This window comes from Carcharhinus amblyrhynchos, chromosome 18, assembly GCF_965287045.1.
Source record: "Carcharhinus amblyrhynchos chromosome 18, sCarAmb.v2.hapA, whole genome shotgun sequence".
Taxonomy (NCBI): Eukaryota; Metazoa; Chordata; class Chondrichthyes; order Carcharhiniformes; family Carcharhinidae; genus Carcharhinus; species Carcharhinus amblyrhynchos.
Window position 1 is genome coordinate 23,186,324 of NC_137341.1, and position 14,153 is coordinate 23,200,476.

General features: G+C 42.5%; 1 protein-coding gene across 2 annotated transcripts; it reads left to right on the forward strand.

Moving 5' to 3' along the window:
* The first annotated feature begins 1,051 nt into the window (after window positions 1-1,051).
* Window positions 1,052-13,942, forward strand: plk1 (polo-like kinase 1 (Drosophila)). 2 transcript variants are annotated; one of them, XM_080206560.1, is made up of 11 exons: window positions 1,052-1,607; window positions 2,541-2,709; window positions 4,980-5,124; window positions 5,215-5,308; window positions 5,882-6,101; window positions 9,830-9,878; window positions 10,608-10,708; window positions 11,177-11,254; window positions 11,754-11,908; window positions 12,749-12,931; window positions 13,027-13,942. In XM_080206560.1, the coding sequence occupies exons 1-11, from the start codon at window positions 1,251-1,253 to the stop codon at window positions 13,231-13,233; spliced, it is 1,758 nt and encodes a 585-aa protein (XP_080062686.1). In that variant the 5' UTR covers window positions 1,052-1,250; the 3' UTR covers window positions 13,234-13,942. The 2 variants fall into 2 exon arrangements, with proteins under 2 accessions (XP_080062686.1, XP_080062685.1); XM_080206559.1 differs by lacking the exon at window positions 1,052-1,607 and adding an exon at window positions 2,088-2,237.
* Window positions 13,943-14,153: the final 211 nt, after the last annotated feature.

The following is a 14,153-nucleotide window of genomic DNA, read 5'->3' on the forward strand; positions in this document are numbered from 1 at the left end:
AGACGCGGGTTGATGGGTTTTTGATAAGCGAGGAGATTAAGGGTTATGGGGAGAGGGCGGGAATGTGGAACTGAGCCACGACAGATCAGCCATGATCTTATTGAATGGCGGGGCAGGCTCGAAGGGCTAGATGGCCTACTCCTGCTCCTATTTCTTATGTTCTTATGAATTGCATTCATTCAAACAAGTTGCTAATCAGCCTGTAAATCCTTGAGCCTGATGGCAGACAGTAAGAATAATAGAATCATTGCAGTGCAGAAGGAAACCATTCGGTTCTGACAGAGCATCTTACTCAGGTCCTATCCATAACACCACATATTTAGCCTGCTAATCCCCTTTAGCTACTCATCTTTGGACACTAAGGGGCAATTTAGCATAGGTAATCAACTTAACCAGCACATCTTTGGACTGTAGGAGAAAACTGGAACATCTGGAGGAAACCTATGCAGACATGGGGAGAAATGTAGACCCCACAGTCCCCCAAGACCAGAATTGAACCCAGGTCCTTGGCATTGTGAGGCAGCAGTGCTAGCCACTGTGCCAGAGAATTACCCACACAGCCACAACTGCAGGAGACGAAGGCAAGTCACAGCAAGACTTTGCCAACCTGAATCACAAATCAGTCCAATGGAAGTCCATGACTGCTAATGCCGTTCGGGCATAGAACCTGAAGGAAGGAAGGGGGGTGGGGGGAAACATGAACACAATTTTCTGTCTCCAAGGCAAAGCTGGTCACTGAGCCATAGCTTCCAAAGACCTTGTACCCAGCGAGGAGGCAATGTGTTCAGGAGATGAAGATAGGGAGCTGAGCAAAATGACATTAACTCAACAGCAGCTTGGCTCAGCTCCCGCCCTTTTCCCTCGGTTGCCCAGGAAGTAGTGGGCAGCGGGGTTGAGCGGTGATGTGACTGGTCGGCTGAGCTGTCACTCAGGCCGGTTGCTAGGCAGCCGCATTTAAACCGTTCTGTTCCCGGCATGCAGCCCGGGCTGGGTTCTATTTAAATGAAAGCAGCCAATAGGAAGCGGTGCTGGGCTGAGTAACCGCCGGCGCTGCTGATTTGAATCAGAGCCCGCGAGCTGTGGGCCGGGACGGACGCTGCAGCTTCCTTATCCCCCTCCTGTAACCAGCACAGTGCCAAACAGCACCCCAGGCTTGTGCACCAACCCTGGGACTACAGCCCCGGAAAGGACTCGCTCAGGGACTTTGCTTTTCTCCCCACCCCTTCTCCTCTGCATTAAACCCATTCAAAATGACCACTGCGTCCGGTAAACCGTCAGCCAAGCTGGGGACAGTGGTGACCCCGGTGGCCAAGGAAATCCCCGATATCTTGGTGAACCCCAAGACCATGAAGAGGTACATGCGGGGCCGTTTCCTGGGCAAAGGGGGGTTCGCCAAGTGCTACGAGATCTCCGACATGGACACCAACGAGGTGTACGCCGGCAAGATCGTGCCCAAGACGCTGCTGATGAAGCCGCACCAGCGGGAGAAGATGTCCATGGAGATCTCTATCCACAAGAGCCTGAATCACTGTAACGTGGTGGGTTTCCACGGCTTCTTCGAGGACGATGACTTTGTCTACGTGGTGCTGGAGCTGTGCAGGCGGAGGGTGAGTGTGCCTCGGGGAGAAGCAAATTGCCTGCTCCGTCCCCGGGGTGGTTTGGATTGAATGGGTGGACTGACCGTTTTAAAAGGGGAGGCTGCGGGACACAATGAAGCCGCTGAATGGGAGCGCCTGGCAGCGTTCCGGCCATGGAACCAACTGTAACCATTTGGGAGAGGCTCCGGGCAACGGCACCAATCACAGGGGCCGCTGCCGGGGCTATTGGCAACAATGTATCCACTGGCTTTGTCAATGTATCGACTCCCGGCGGAGGGGAGGGTGCGGGCTAGCGGCTTCTCCCTGCTCCCCTTGACCCTTCACTGGCTCTCTCACCTCCCGGGTGGAACTGGGCTTCGAGCCGGGCTCGGCGCCGCCTCATTGGCCCCTCGCTTTAAAGGGAGTTGATATTTAAAAAATCCAGCAACTCAGCGGGTTGGCCGCCCTGACGCTCCGTCTCAAAGAAGGCGGAGCCACACGACAGTTCCCAGCTCACATCCACCGCCACCCCGCATACTAATTTACCAAATGGCTCCATGTAAAGCCAGTAAGAAGTGTCCCAACAGTAGACTTTTTACCGTGTTTACCCCGATCATCGTCGGTATCTCCACTCCATATAAAGCCACAGTTTGTACTCCGGTAATGAACATTCACCAGTTCTCCGCTCCCCATATTAATTTACTAAATGGCTCCATGTAAAGCCAGCAAGAAGTCTCGCAAAACCAGACTTCAGTGTTTACCCTAATCCTACGCTGGTATCTCCATTTCATATAAAGCCACAGTTTGTACTCCGGTAATGAACATTCACCGGTTCCCCCGCTCCCCACTGAGCTGGGACTAAGACCGCGTGTCGCTGATCGGGTCATTCTCCTTTCCCAGTCTTTTTAACTGAACTCTCTCTTTTTGATTGCCATGCCATAATAAACAAAATGTCTTGTTCAGTCTCTGTTAGAATTGCACAAGAGGCGAAAGGCTGTCACTGAACCGGAGGCCCGGTATTACCTAAAGCAAATAATCTCGGGCGGCCAATATCTGCACGATAACCACGTTATCCATCGAGATCTCAAGCTCGGCAACCTCTTCCTCAATGATGATATGGAAGTGAAGATAGGTAAAACTTTGCACTGTGTCCTGTCCCGGTGTTAGTACTGTGTGGCCAGTTTAACTGGGCCACTTATGGAACTAAGTATTGTTTTTCTCCTGCAAACCGTGCATACGTTTATTAAAAAATATTAAACTCGCTCAGAATATCTTTCTCTACGTACATCCGGAGGACACAGGAAGTTGAGGAGAGTGCAGGGCTAACTTTCCTCGATTAGTACGAGTTAATATTTGTGTAAAGTTTGAAGAGTGCATGATCTGAACCTCGCTGGATTTGGGCACATTTTACATTCGAATTTCCTCGAAGCTACATGAGCGATTTTTTAATCGTCTCCACCGTAAGACACATGGGTAGTAGTAGGAGGTGCCATTTAAAGGGATAGTGACAATTAAAGGGGAGTGACCAACTAGTATGATAGAGAACGTGACTGCATCTCGGCTGCGAGGGGGAACAGCTAACTGACTCTCGGTCCTGCTGGGTCACTGTGGGTTTATACAGTTGAGCAAGTCATCCGCTGTGATGAGTGCTTGTAAATACACTATAAAAAAAGTAGACTGCATTGGAATACTTTTGAACTTGTATAATGTTTGAAATGATACTTGAAACTTGTACATCTGACGTGCTAAGTGCAATTTTACAAGATTTAAATTTTAAATTAAAGCACGGTCTCTGACCTTCCACTTCAGCCCCTATGAGGACTCTTGCTTCCCCAGCTGTTACCAGGTACGGTCAAGAGTGACTATGTTGAGTGAGTGTAGTCAGCTGGACTTTGTGACCTAATGACGATACTGACATGCCTGTCTTACAGCACCATGTCAAAAATGACAATTTGGGGTTCCTTCCAGCATAGTGGCTAGTCTGGTCTTTGTGTGTGTCATTGACCTTTGGAGGAGAAAAACTTGCATTTAAGTGTTTTTCACAACTGCCAGACATCTGAAAACACTTTCCAGCCAATTCAATACTTTTTTCAAGTTTAGTCTCCTGTACTGTATGAAACGCAGTAGCCAAAATACACATAGCAAGGTCCCAAAAATATAGAAGATAGGAGGAGGCCATTTGGCCCTTCAAGCCTGCTCCACCATTCATCACCATCATGTCTGATCATCCAATTCAGAGCCTAATTCTGTTTTCTCCCCATAACCTTGATCCCATTCACCAAGTGTTATATCTAGATGCTTCTTGAATGCATTCAATGCACTCAAACATCCATGTGATAGTGACCAGATAATCTGTTTGTGATGTTGATTGTGGATCAAATATTGGCTAGGACACCAGGAATAACTTCCCCTGTTCTGAAATGGTGATCTGTCCAATCTCCCTTTGGTTGTGGTCCCTCTCTCCTTTCCAAATCCCCCCCCTCAGATGGAAGGATTCCCACTGGGAAACACAAGGAGAGGCAAGTATCAGCTGGGTCACTGAACCTGACCAACTTTAGCATGGTGCCACCATAGCCCTCTCATCAAGTTAGCCCAAGGATACCAGTCACAGCCCCTGATGACCCACCTGACTGCTTCCTAGCATTCTTGTCCTCAGTTATTCAGACTTTCCACAAGAATGAGGAAAGGCAAGGCAATGTAAAATAAAGATTACAATTTAAAGTGGTCTGGGGGAATCTCTGCATAAATTTTTGAAGGCGGTAGGGCAGTGAATGAGAGATGCAGGATCCTGGACGTTATAAATGGAGCAATGGGGTGACCAGCAAGGAAATTATGAGGAACATTTATAAAACACTAGTTCAGCCTCAACTGTGGTATTTTGTCCAAATCTAGACACCATGCTTTATGAAAGGAATAAAGGCATTTGGAGAGGATGCAGAAATGATTTATGACAATAGTTCCAGGGATAAAAAAACTTCAGTTATGTGGTTACATTGGAGAAACTGGAGCTGTTCACCTTTGGAGGAGAGAAGGTTAAAGGAGGGCCTGGACAGCATAGACAATGGTAGGTGGGGTTTCAAAAACATTCCCCAATGATGGATGGGTGAGAACCAGATGACATCAATTTGAAGTGATTAGCAAAAGATCCAAAGTTAGCAATGCCTAGGATCTGCACTGCATTGGTGGAGTCCAATGTGGTGGAGGCAGATTCTTTCGTGAATTTTAAAAGAAAATTTGGTTAAGTGTAGAGAAAATGTTTACAAGGGGGGAAAAAATATTGGGGTAGGGACTAATTGGGTTGCTTTTGTAGAAAGCTGGCATGCATGTGACAAGCGAAATAGCCTCCTGTGCTGTAACCAGTCTGAGAATAAACATTGACCTATAGTGTGGATTGTTTTGAAGGTGACTTTGGCCTGGCCACAACAGTACAATATGAAGGAGAACGCAAGAAGACCTTGTGTGGGACGCCCAACTACATTGCTCCAGAAGTGATTGGCAAGAAAGGACATAGTTTTGAGGTTGATGTCTGGTCTCTAGGCTGTATTATGTGAGTATTTCATTCTCTACTCATAAGGAGATTTCAATTTTTTTTTTATATATTGTATCCTGCTCACATTGTACCACCACCCTCTTGCAGGTATACACTACTGGTGGGGAAACCTCCATTTGAAACTTCCTGTTTGAAAGAAACATACCTGAGGATAAAAAAAAATGAATATAATATTCCCAAGGTGAGTGCTTAGCACAGAACTTCTTTTCTGGGCCAATTATTTCAGAGATATCTGGGACATCGATGAAAATTCTAGCGTTAAATTTTATTAGGTTGTATGAAACCCATCAGTGGTTGGGAGTCTATCATCAGGCCAAGTTGCTGAGGATAAGTTTCATGCACTTATTATTGATGTCTTGTCATTTAACTGCTGGCAATTGGTCTTAAAAGGACTACACTGGCGCAGAGAAGGTCAGGAGTCTATCAGGAAATGCTAAGCATGCTGTGGTTTTTGTAGAAAAACAAAGGCTAGAAGGTGACCTGGTAGTGATCATTTAAGATTATGAATGAGTATGGTTGAGATGTTTCCACTGATAGGGAATCTGAAACTAGGTGCCATAAATTGGAATGTCACTAATAAAACCAATAGGATTACTGCATGAAGTGGTGAGACACAAGCATAGATGTGTCCAAAGGGAAGCTAGAGAAGTGGGAGACAGAAATATAATACTATGAGGAGGTTGGTGTGCATGGTTTGATTGGCCTATTCTGTAATATTTACCTTCCTTTTAACCAATACTACTCTAATCCTCAGCATGTAAATCCTGTGGCTGCTAGCCTCATACAGAAGATGCTCCGATCTGATCCAAGTGCGCGGCCCAACATCCATGAGCTGCTGAACGATGAGTTCTTCACATCTGGTTACCTGCCTGTCCGGTTGCCCACGAGTTGCTTGACTATGGCTCCCAGATTTTCCCTAGCTCCTGGTGGGATTGATTCCAGTTTGAGACGGCCCCTTACTGAACTCAACAAAGGTACCATACATTGGGCAGTGATGGGGTGGCCACAATATGGGTGCATATTGTGTAGCATGAATTAGAAGTTTCTCAATCTGTACCAAAGAAGATCCATTTCTAAATGTAGTAATTATGGGAGACTTTTCATTTCCATGTAATCTGCACATATCAAATGATGGCTTGGAAAATGAATTTGTAGAATGTTTTTGCAATTGCTTTTTGGAACAAAATTTTAGGAACTGACTAGGGATAAAGCTTAAATGTTGGAAATACTCAACTGGTCAGACTGGTGAAAGATCATTAACCTGAAATGTTAAAACTGTTTTCTTTCAACAGAGGCTGCCAGACCTACGTATTCCAAGCATTTTAGTTTATTAGTATCATGAGTAGGCTTACATGAACACAGCAGTATATTCACCATCTCTGCCATTTCTTCATCCCTTGATAATGTCTCCTTCCCTGCTTCAATGTTTTAGTTATTCACTTTATATATTTGCAGAAGTTTCAATTTATTTTAATATTCCTGGTTAGCTTACTTTTTTCCCCTTTTATCAATATTTTGGCTGTCACAAGAATACCCCAATTGACAGATCTACTACTATTCTTTACAACATTATAAGCCTCTTAATTCAACACAGTCCTTAATTTCACTAGAAAGTCACGGATCAGTGCTTTTTTTTCAAAAATGAAACATTGAAAATCCCCTAGTCGCCACACTTCAGAGCTTGTTTGGGAACACTGAGGGAGAATTTAGCATGGCCAATGCACCCAACCAGCACATTTTTCACACTAGGCGGAAACTTGAAGCACCCAGAGGAAACCCACGCAGACACGGGGCAAACATTCAGACTCTGCACGGACAGTGACCCAAGACGGGAATCGAACGAACCTGGGTCCCTGCTGTGAGGCAGCAGTGCTAACTGCCACTGTACTGCTCTGTACCAAGCTTCCAATATCCATAATATTTTGCTTTTTGTATTGAGGATAAAGCTATTTTAGATCTGGTTCGGTGTAACAGTGGTTAGTTATGCCCAGGGATGGCAGGGTTTTTTTTGGGGGATGTGAGCAATGATCAAAATGTAATTAAATTTGAAATTGACATACTCCCGGGCCCAATCAAGAATTCAATGATTGTATCTAGGTATGAGGAAGAGTTGATAAGGCAGCAAATAAACAGTAAGAAACGATTTGAAGGGTCAAAATGTTTCATTTTGAAATAAAACACTGATCCGTGAATTTCTAGTGAAATTAAGGATTGTATTGAATTAAGAGAAGAGGCTTTTAATGTTGTAAAGAATTGTAGTAGATCTGTCAATTGGGATATTCTTTTGGCAGCCAAAAAATTGATTGATTAAAAAGGGAAAAAATAAGTGAGTAAGTTAACCAAGAATATTAAAATAGATTGAAACTTCTGCAAATATATAAAATGAATAATTAACAAACATCGATCCCTTGGAAGCAGGGACAGGAGAAATTATCAAAGGATGAGGAAATGGCAGAGATGGTGAATATATCAGACTTTGCAGTAGACACAAATTATGGGACAAAAATGGAATGTAACTAAGGCACTGATAAATTAAAATTGGCAGATATTAGAGAATCTTAAGGGGCTAACAGCCAACAAATCCCCAGGACCCCAGTGGTCTACATCCTCAGGTTCTGAGACCATAAGAAATAAGGGCAGGGATAGGCCACCCGGATGCTCGAGCCTACTGTGCCATTCAATAAGATTGTTACGGATGTGATGTGGCATCAGCTCTACTTTCCTGCTGCTCATCCCATAACCTTTGACTCCCTTTTATAGATCAAGGCAACTGCAGAGATAATGAATCCAGTGACTATGATTTCCCAGATGATTCTAGGTTGGTGCCAGAAGATGGAAAGTTAACAAATGTAACATGGGGTGAGGAGTGGAGGAGAGAGAGAACTTGGAACCACAGCCAGCTTTGCCTGACACGATCATTGGGAAAATGCTGGATTCTCTTATGGAGCCTTAATATGCATCAAAAATAAGACAAAAGCAACATGAAGAAAAATTCCTAAATTTGTCACAAAAGATTAATCATGGAGTTGGGTGTTATATTAGTGTGCATGGAGAATGAGTTAATGGACAGGGGGCAAAGATAAGGGAGCATTTTGAAGTTGATGGACTGAGACTGTTATAAATGAGTGCTGGGCTAATACCTATATCTGTATTAACTTGACAAAGTAACGTATCCAAGCTTGCTGACAACAAAAGCTAAATTTGAATGTAAGCTGTGAATTTGACACAGGCTACAAAGATGTATTGTTTACTTAAATAAGTGGGCGACAAGGCAGATGGAGTATAATGTGTGGAAGAGCGACGTTATTCAATTTGAAGAGTAGAAAAGCAAAATGTCATGTAGGAGCATTGGAGTGCAAGTCTTCCTACAACTGAATAGGACTTTGAGATCAAACTGGGATACTGTGTGCAGGTTTGTTCTTTGTAGCAAAGGAAAGGTATACTTTCATTGGAGGTGGTGCACTGAAAGCTCACTAGACTAGTTCCTGAGATGAGAAGGTTGTGCTATGATAGGCTGAATAAATTGGGTCTATATTGTATAGAATTTAGAAGAATGTGATGTGATCTCATTGTATGACTGCAGAATCTTGTATATTTCAATGTGCCGTGGAGGTTGTTTTCTCCAGACTGGGGAATCTGGAACACGGCATAGTCTTGGGCTAAGGGGTTGATGATTAGGACAGAAGTTTCTTTGCTGTTCTCTACCTCCAGAGTTGTGAATGCTTTAGAAAAATATTTTAGGTTCTGAGTCTAGATTATGGGGAAAGTGGAATTGTGAAGCAATTACTTTCCTACTTAATATTGGAGTAGGTTCAAGGCACCATGTGGTCTACTGCTATTGTATTCTTAACAGCATCCTCCCTCTTGGTTGAAACACTAAATCATTCTGACTAAGCTTACTTGATATATTGGTACAAAATTAATAGCCAATACACATGATCCCAATTGTTCCACTGCTAGTGACCACTCTATTACTACTTTCAGTGTTGCACAAGAGGTGTCATTTCCTTTCAAACTAGTGTCAGGAAGAGACCTCGAATGAAACTGTTAAGAACTGTCTAAAACTTTACTCTTTAGCTCTCCTAATGACACCATTGAAACTTCTAGTTACACTATCTGATTATAGGATGATGGATTAGGGTTTTACTTGTGTCTGGCTCTGATTTCTGCATATTAAGGAATGCTAACTCCTGCTGCTGACCAGAAAAGTGTCAAGAAGAGTTCCACGAACCATTAACATATACAAATTAAACTTCACTATGTAATTCTTTGGTCACATTCCTTGCAAGTGCAGCTCTGTATTTTGCTGAAATATAACTAGAGAAGATGACAATTCAGCAAATTGCAAAACAAATGCAAATTCACTGACAGAAAACAGAGCAGCACTTTAGATTCTGACTTAAGTGAAAGGTGTTGTGCAAATAACAGTGAATGAAGACTGGAATAGCAGATGATTAGTAGGGGAATTGTCCTTCATCTCAAGCTGCAGAGCCATAAACTGACCACATCAATGACAACATTGTGCTCTTAAAGAATGGGATTTGAAATTGCTGAAATGATTGTTAGAAATCTCTGCCAACCACTGGATCTCTTGAGTTACTGCTGAAGGGGAGGAAGTGCAAGTTTTTGACTAAGGAAATTTGTTAGTAATTCACTTCCACTAATAGTTTATTGATTTGATCTTGTAATGTTCATCCAATAGATGTTCCAGCTGGTGACAAACCAGGCAAGTCAGAAGATGGAGTAGCAAAGTAAGTATTCTCTTACTGCTAATACCACTAGAAATGATGTTTTATCTCTAATTGCTTCATGTAGACCAAAGGAAGCTTTTTGGTTATATGAGCAGCTTTGCTGTTGCAATTTTTTCAATTATTTTTGAAATGGTCCCATGTAGGGGAACCTTCCAAGTGCCTGTCTATATCCATTGACTCTGCCTGTTGAATTTTGTCTTTGGGGAGTCATGGAGCTCAATCCATATGGGCTTCCAGTCAAGTTTAAGTAGTTGGTCTATCTTTCCATCTTTTCCCCTCTCTTATAATCCAGGGATTGAATTTGGGAGGCTGTATGGGTTAATGCTACATAATGCTGACTAGTATAATTGAGATGTTTGAGTTCTTTAAACTTTTCTATAGACCTTTCCTATATTTTATCATGTTGGAAATGCCAGTTTGTCCACTCCCACTCTGACTATTGTTCCTAACCACTATTCAAATATTGGAAAGGAAGATGTCATATGGTACTACTTGGGGCTATTGTAAAACTAATTTCATTCCTTAAACTGCTAATACATCGCTTTAATCTACCAAAACACATCTGACTGAGCAAGCAAATGCTGCTATTTTGTACAGTGACCTCTCTTTGCGTGCTTTTGTAATTTGGATTCAATGGCCCTCATAGTGCTTAACTGAGTGATCAAGCTGTCTGCACAAGTTCACGAGTACGTGAATCTTTGTGACTAAAATAATTTCTGTTTTCTACAGGGAAGTAGGGGAATGCAATGATTTCTATCTCTCGGACCTATTGCAGCAGCTAAACAGTGTAGTAACAGCAAGGCCAGCTGACAAAGCAGTCATCAGACAAGGTACAGAAACAGGCTTCTCAAAAGTCGTAGCTCCTGAAGTGTTGTTTTTATAGCATTTAGACTGCCTTGACCTGGGCTGCTGGGGGAAAATTAGTGCCCCATGAATTGATGTCCCATTTTAATGCCAGCAAAATGGAGTTGCCTCAACCTTACTTTTGTACAATTAATGAAATTCCTGCTAGCTAGCTTAGCAACTTCAACCCATCACACCTTTTCCTTTTATTGATTTTCTTTTTGTGGGTGAGTAATTGCACTGTGAAACATTTTCACTGAATTGGCACCTTGTGGAAAAGGTAAAAAATTAACTGCTCAATAAATTTGGGGTAATTTTGTTTTCCCATCAGCTAGGTTTATCTGTTGTGCTTTCCTTTTCTGTTTTTCTTTTACCCCCAACTCCAATGTCTTAAGCTCTTTTGTATCTGAACATGTATGAATGCAGTATTTACTATTCCTTCTCTCTCCTGACAGAGGAGGCTGAAGACCCGGCCTGTATACCAATTTTCTGGGTCAGCAAGTGGGTTGATTATTCTGATAAATATGGTTTGGGTAAGTATTCTTGTCTACACTGGATTATTGAACACAAGTACTCTTATACCTTGGGCCCTCATCGTCTGTCTTGGTTACCAGCAGAGTGAATCTGGATTAGCTTTTCTAGGGTTACCTTGGCCCAACCTGACTAATCGGTGGAATAATTTATTTTGCGCTGTTGTGGAAAATTGGGGAGGGGACTAACTTGCCTGAATACAACCTTAATCATACTGGGGCCTCTTGGCCTTCTCAAGAAATGCAGATTTTCTGCATAATTGAGGAAATTTTTTCCCTAATGTGAGAAATAGTGGATTTTGCCTTAAACAGGCTATATTCACTCCTATCCTCAGAAGCAACTTGCTGAGTGGAGATGTAACTCTCTAACAAGGGTTGCAGGATTTTTCACATTTCTCCATATTTCTGGTGTCTTTGATATCTGGCCAGTAGGGTAGGTAACTTGTACAGGTTCTGTTCCCTATCTTCCAGCAGTACACTGACTCTGCAAATCACTCTCTAGGTTATCAGTTATGTGACAACAGCGTTGGTGTTCTCTTCAATGATTCCACTCGTTTAATCATGTACAATGATGGAGAGAGTCTTCAATATATTGAACGTGACATGACTGAGACTTACCTGAACTTTCGATCCTACCCTCCCAGTCTAAGTAAAAAGGTGAGTGTAGGAGTAGCATTGCCCAAGATTCAGTGGCTATTCAACAGATAATTGGGCTGAAGGTCCTGGATATGTACTCTTGGTTATAAGTATTAGATAAATTGAGATTTGCTCAGTTTGGTGCACAAATGCAGTCTCTCTTTTTAGGAGACAAATATTAATGTGATAGTGGGGAACATTGATCCTAATGTGATCACTTGTGTCTTTGTCAGGAGGGACCTATTCAAATTACAAGGCATGGAAACCAAATCTTCAGTGCTGAACAATAGGTTGACAGTTGCTGATATGTGTGAACACTGTCCATTATGTAGGTTGTGGGAGCCTGCTTTAAAAATTCTTTTTTGTTTGGGCGATTAGTTCTTTGCTGCAATCAGCTGATATAAAAATGATTACAGCTGCAGAAGGTGCATTCACAGACCTATTAGCCTGCAAATCCTTTGGCAGTGTGATCTCATGAGTATGTTGACTTAATCTTGGGAAACAACAATCTGCTAATTAGCTTAAGAGATGACTTTGATTTGATTTCATTCATAGTTGAGATGAGCAAAATTAGACAAGTTACTGATCTACTGCAGCCTATTGGAATTGTGGAAAAAGACTGGGTTTGTCTGATTTTTTTTTTAAACAATTGCTATCAGGATTTAGTCTTTAAAGAATTGGACAAAGGTGGGTTGGTGGCTGGCTTTGGAACAGCAAATTGTGGGCCTTCAAAAGGAATAGCAACAGTTCATCCAAACTGGGTGGAAACCTTCCACCTACAAAATACAATCAGTAACTGTAAGCATAAGTGATTCAACATGTAGAAAGAATGAGTTGTTAATTGAGTCCCTCTCCTTGCAGGCAACCCTGTTGAAATACTTTCGCAACTACATGAGCGAGCACTTGTTGAAGGCAGGGGCCAACATCACTCCCCGAGAAGGTGATGAGTTGGCAAGGCTCCCATTTCTGCGGATCTGGTTCAGGACACGCAGCGCAATTGTCTTGCACCTCAGCAATGGAACTGTCCAAATCAACTTCTTCCAGGTGAGCATCTTTGAATCACCATTTAGAACAGTCATTTTCTTTTATGGGTGGAGAAGTGCAAGGAATTTATTTTTTTTATTTCCCCATTCTTCCAGGATCACACTAAGATCATCCTGTGCCCGCTGATGAACGCAGTGACCTACATTGATGAGAAGCGGGAGTTCCACACATTCAAACTAAGCATGATTGAGGAGCATGGCTGCTGCAAGGAGTTGGCGAGCCGATTGCGCTATGCACGTACCATGGTGGAGAAGCTGCTCACCACAAAAGCTGTGGCAACGCAGATCAAACATGCAGCATGAAGACTGGAGCTTCTGACTGGCTGACTGTGTCTGCCCCCATGCAACCAATTCTTTCCTATTTTAGGGGACAAAGTTTGTGTAAATAACCCTTTTTTTTTGTAAGGCTCGATTTTTGTATTAAAACACCTTTTTTGAAATATCTAAGTGAACAATATGTTTTGAATCGAGTTGGTGGGGGGCAGAAACATGACTCTCCATTATGTGTAGTGACTTGAGGCAGATGAGATCATGTAAATTAAGCTGTACATTATGCACCAAACTTTTTCACTCCCTTTTTCAGGTGTTCTAGTTTCACTTGTATCCAAAATTTCAAAAAGCACTTTACAATCTTGAGTTTTGTTGTTTCTTGGGCAACATTTGTCTCACTACTTTTCCTCTCCAAACTCAGTTCTGATGAGATATGAAACTCCACTGGCTTAAGAACAGGGTATTTCCTAGATAGTTGGTGCTCTTGAACAGTACAAAGCTGCAGTGACTGATACCAGTTTGACATGTAGTAGTTTGGATGAGAGGGTGAAATGGACACCTGAACATAATGAATGTCTTTTGCTTTACTTTGGCTCTATTTCTCTTCAAGAAAGCTTATCCCAAGAACAGTTGGACAAACCTTTAGGAACAACTTTCTGTACAGCTGTTGACACTGGTCTCACAATGAGAACATTTTGTACTTAATTTTTTAAATGTAACTATCAAATAAAAATCTGTTCTTGAATAATTTTGCAGTGTTTGATTGAGATGGAAGATAAGAATGGGAACCACACTTTCAGAGCAAGTTTTTATCTCCAGCTGAATGTGTGGGGCTGTTTAAGTGTCTGAAGAACCTCTACAAAATTTTGTCCTGGTGGATGGGCAGGCATCTGGATTGATAGGGACATCAGATCTATTTTATAGAAAAGGTGGTGATAGAGTGAAAGCTGTCC

Bases quoted from the DNA above. Each gene is read 5' to 3' on its own strand.
- plk1 (XM_080206560.1), top strand. From the start codon at position 1,251: ATGACCACTGCGTCCGGTAAACCGTCAGCCAAGCTGGGGACAGTGGTG. The intron at 6,102-9,829 runs GTACCATACATT...TTCATCCAATAG, and splicing joins CCTTACTGAACTCAACAAAG to ATGTTCCAGCTGGTGACAAA. The intron at 11,909-12,748 runs GTGAGTGTAGGA...CTCTCCTTGCAG, and splicing joins CTCCCAGTCTAAGTAAAAAG to GCAACCCTGTTGAAATACTT.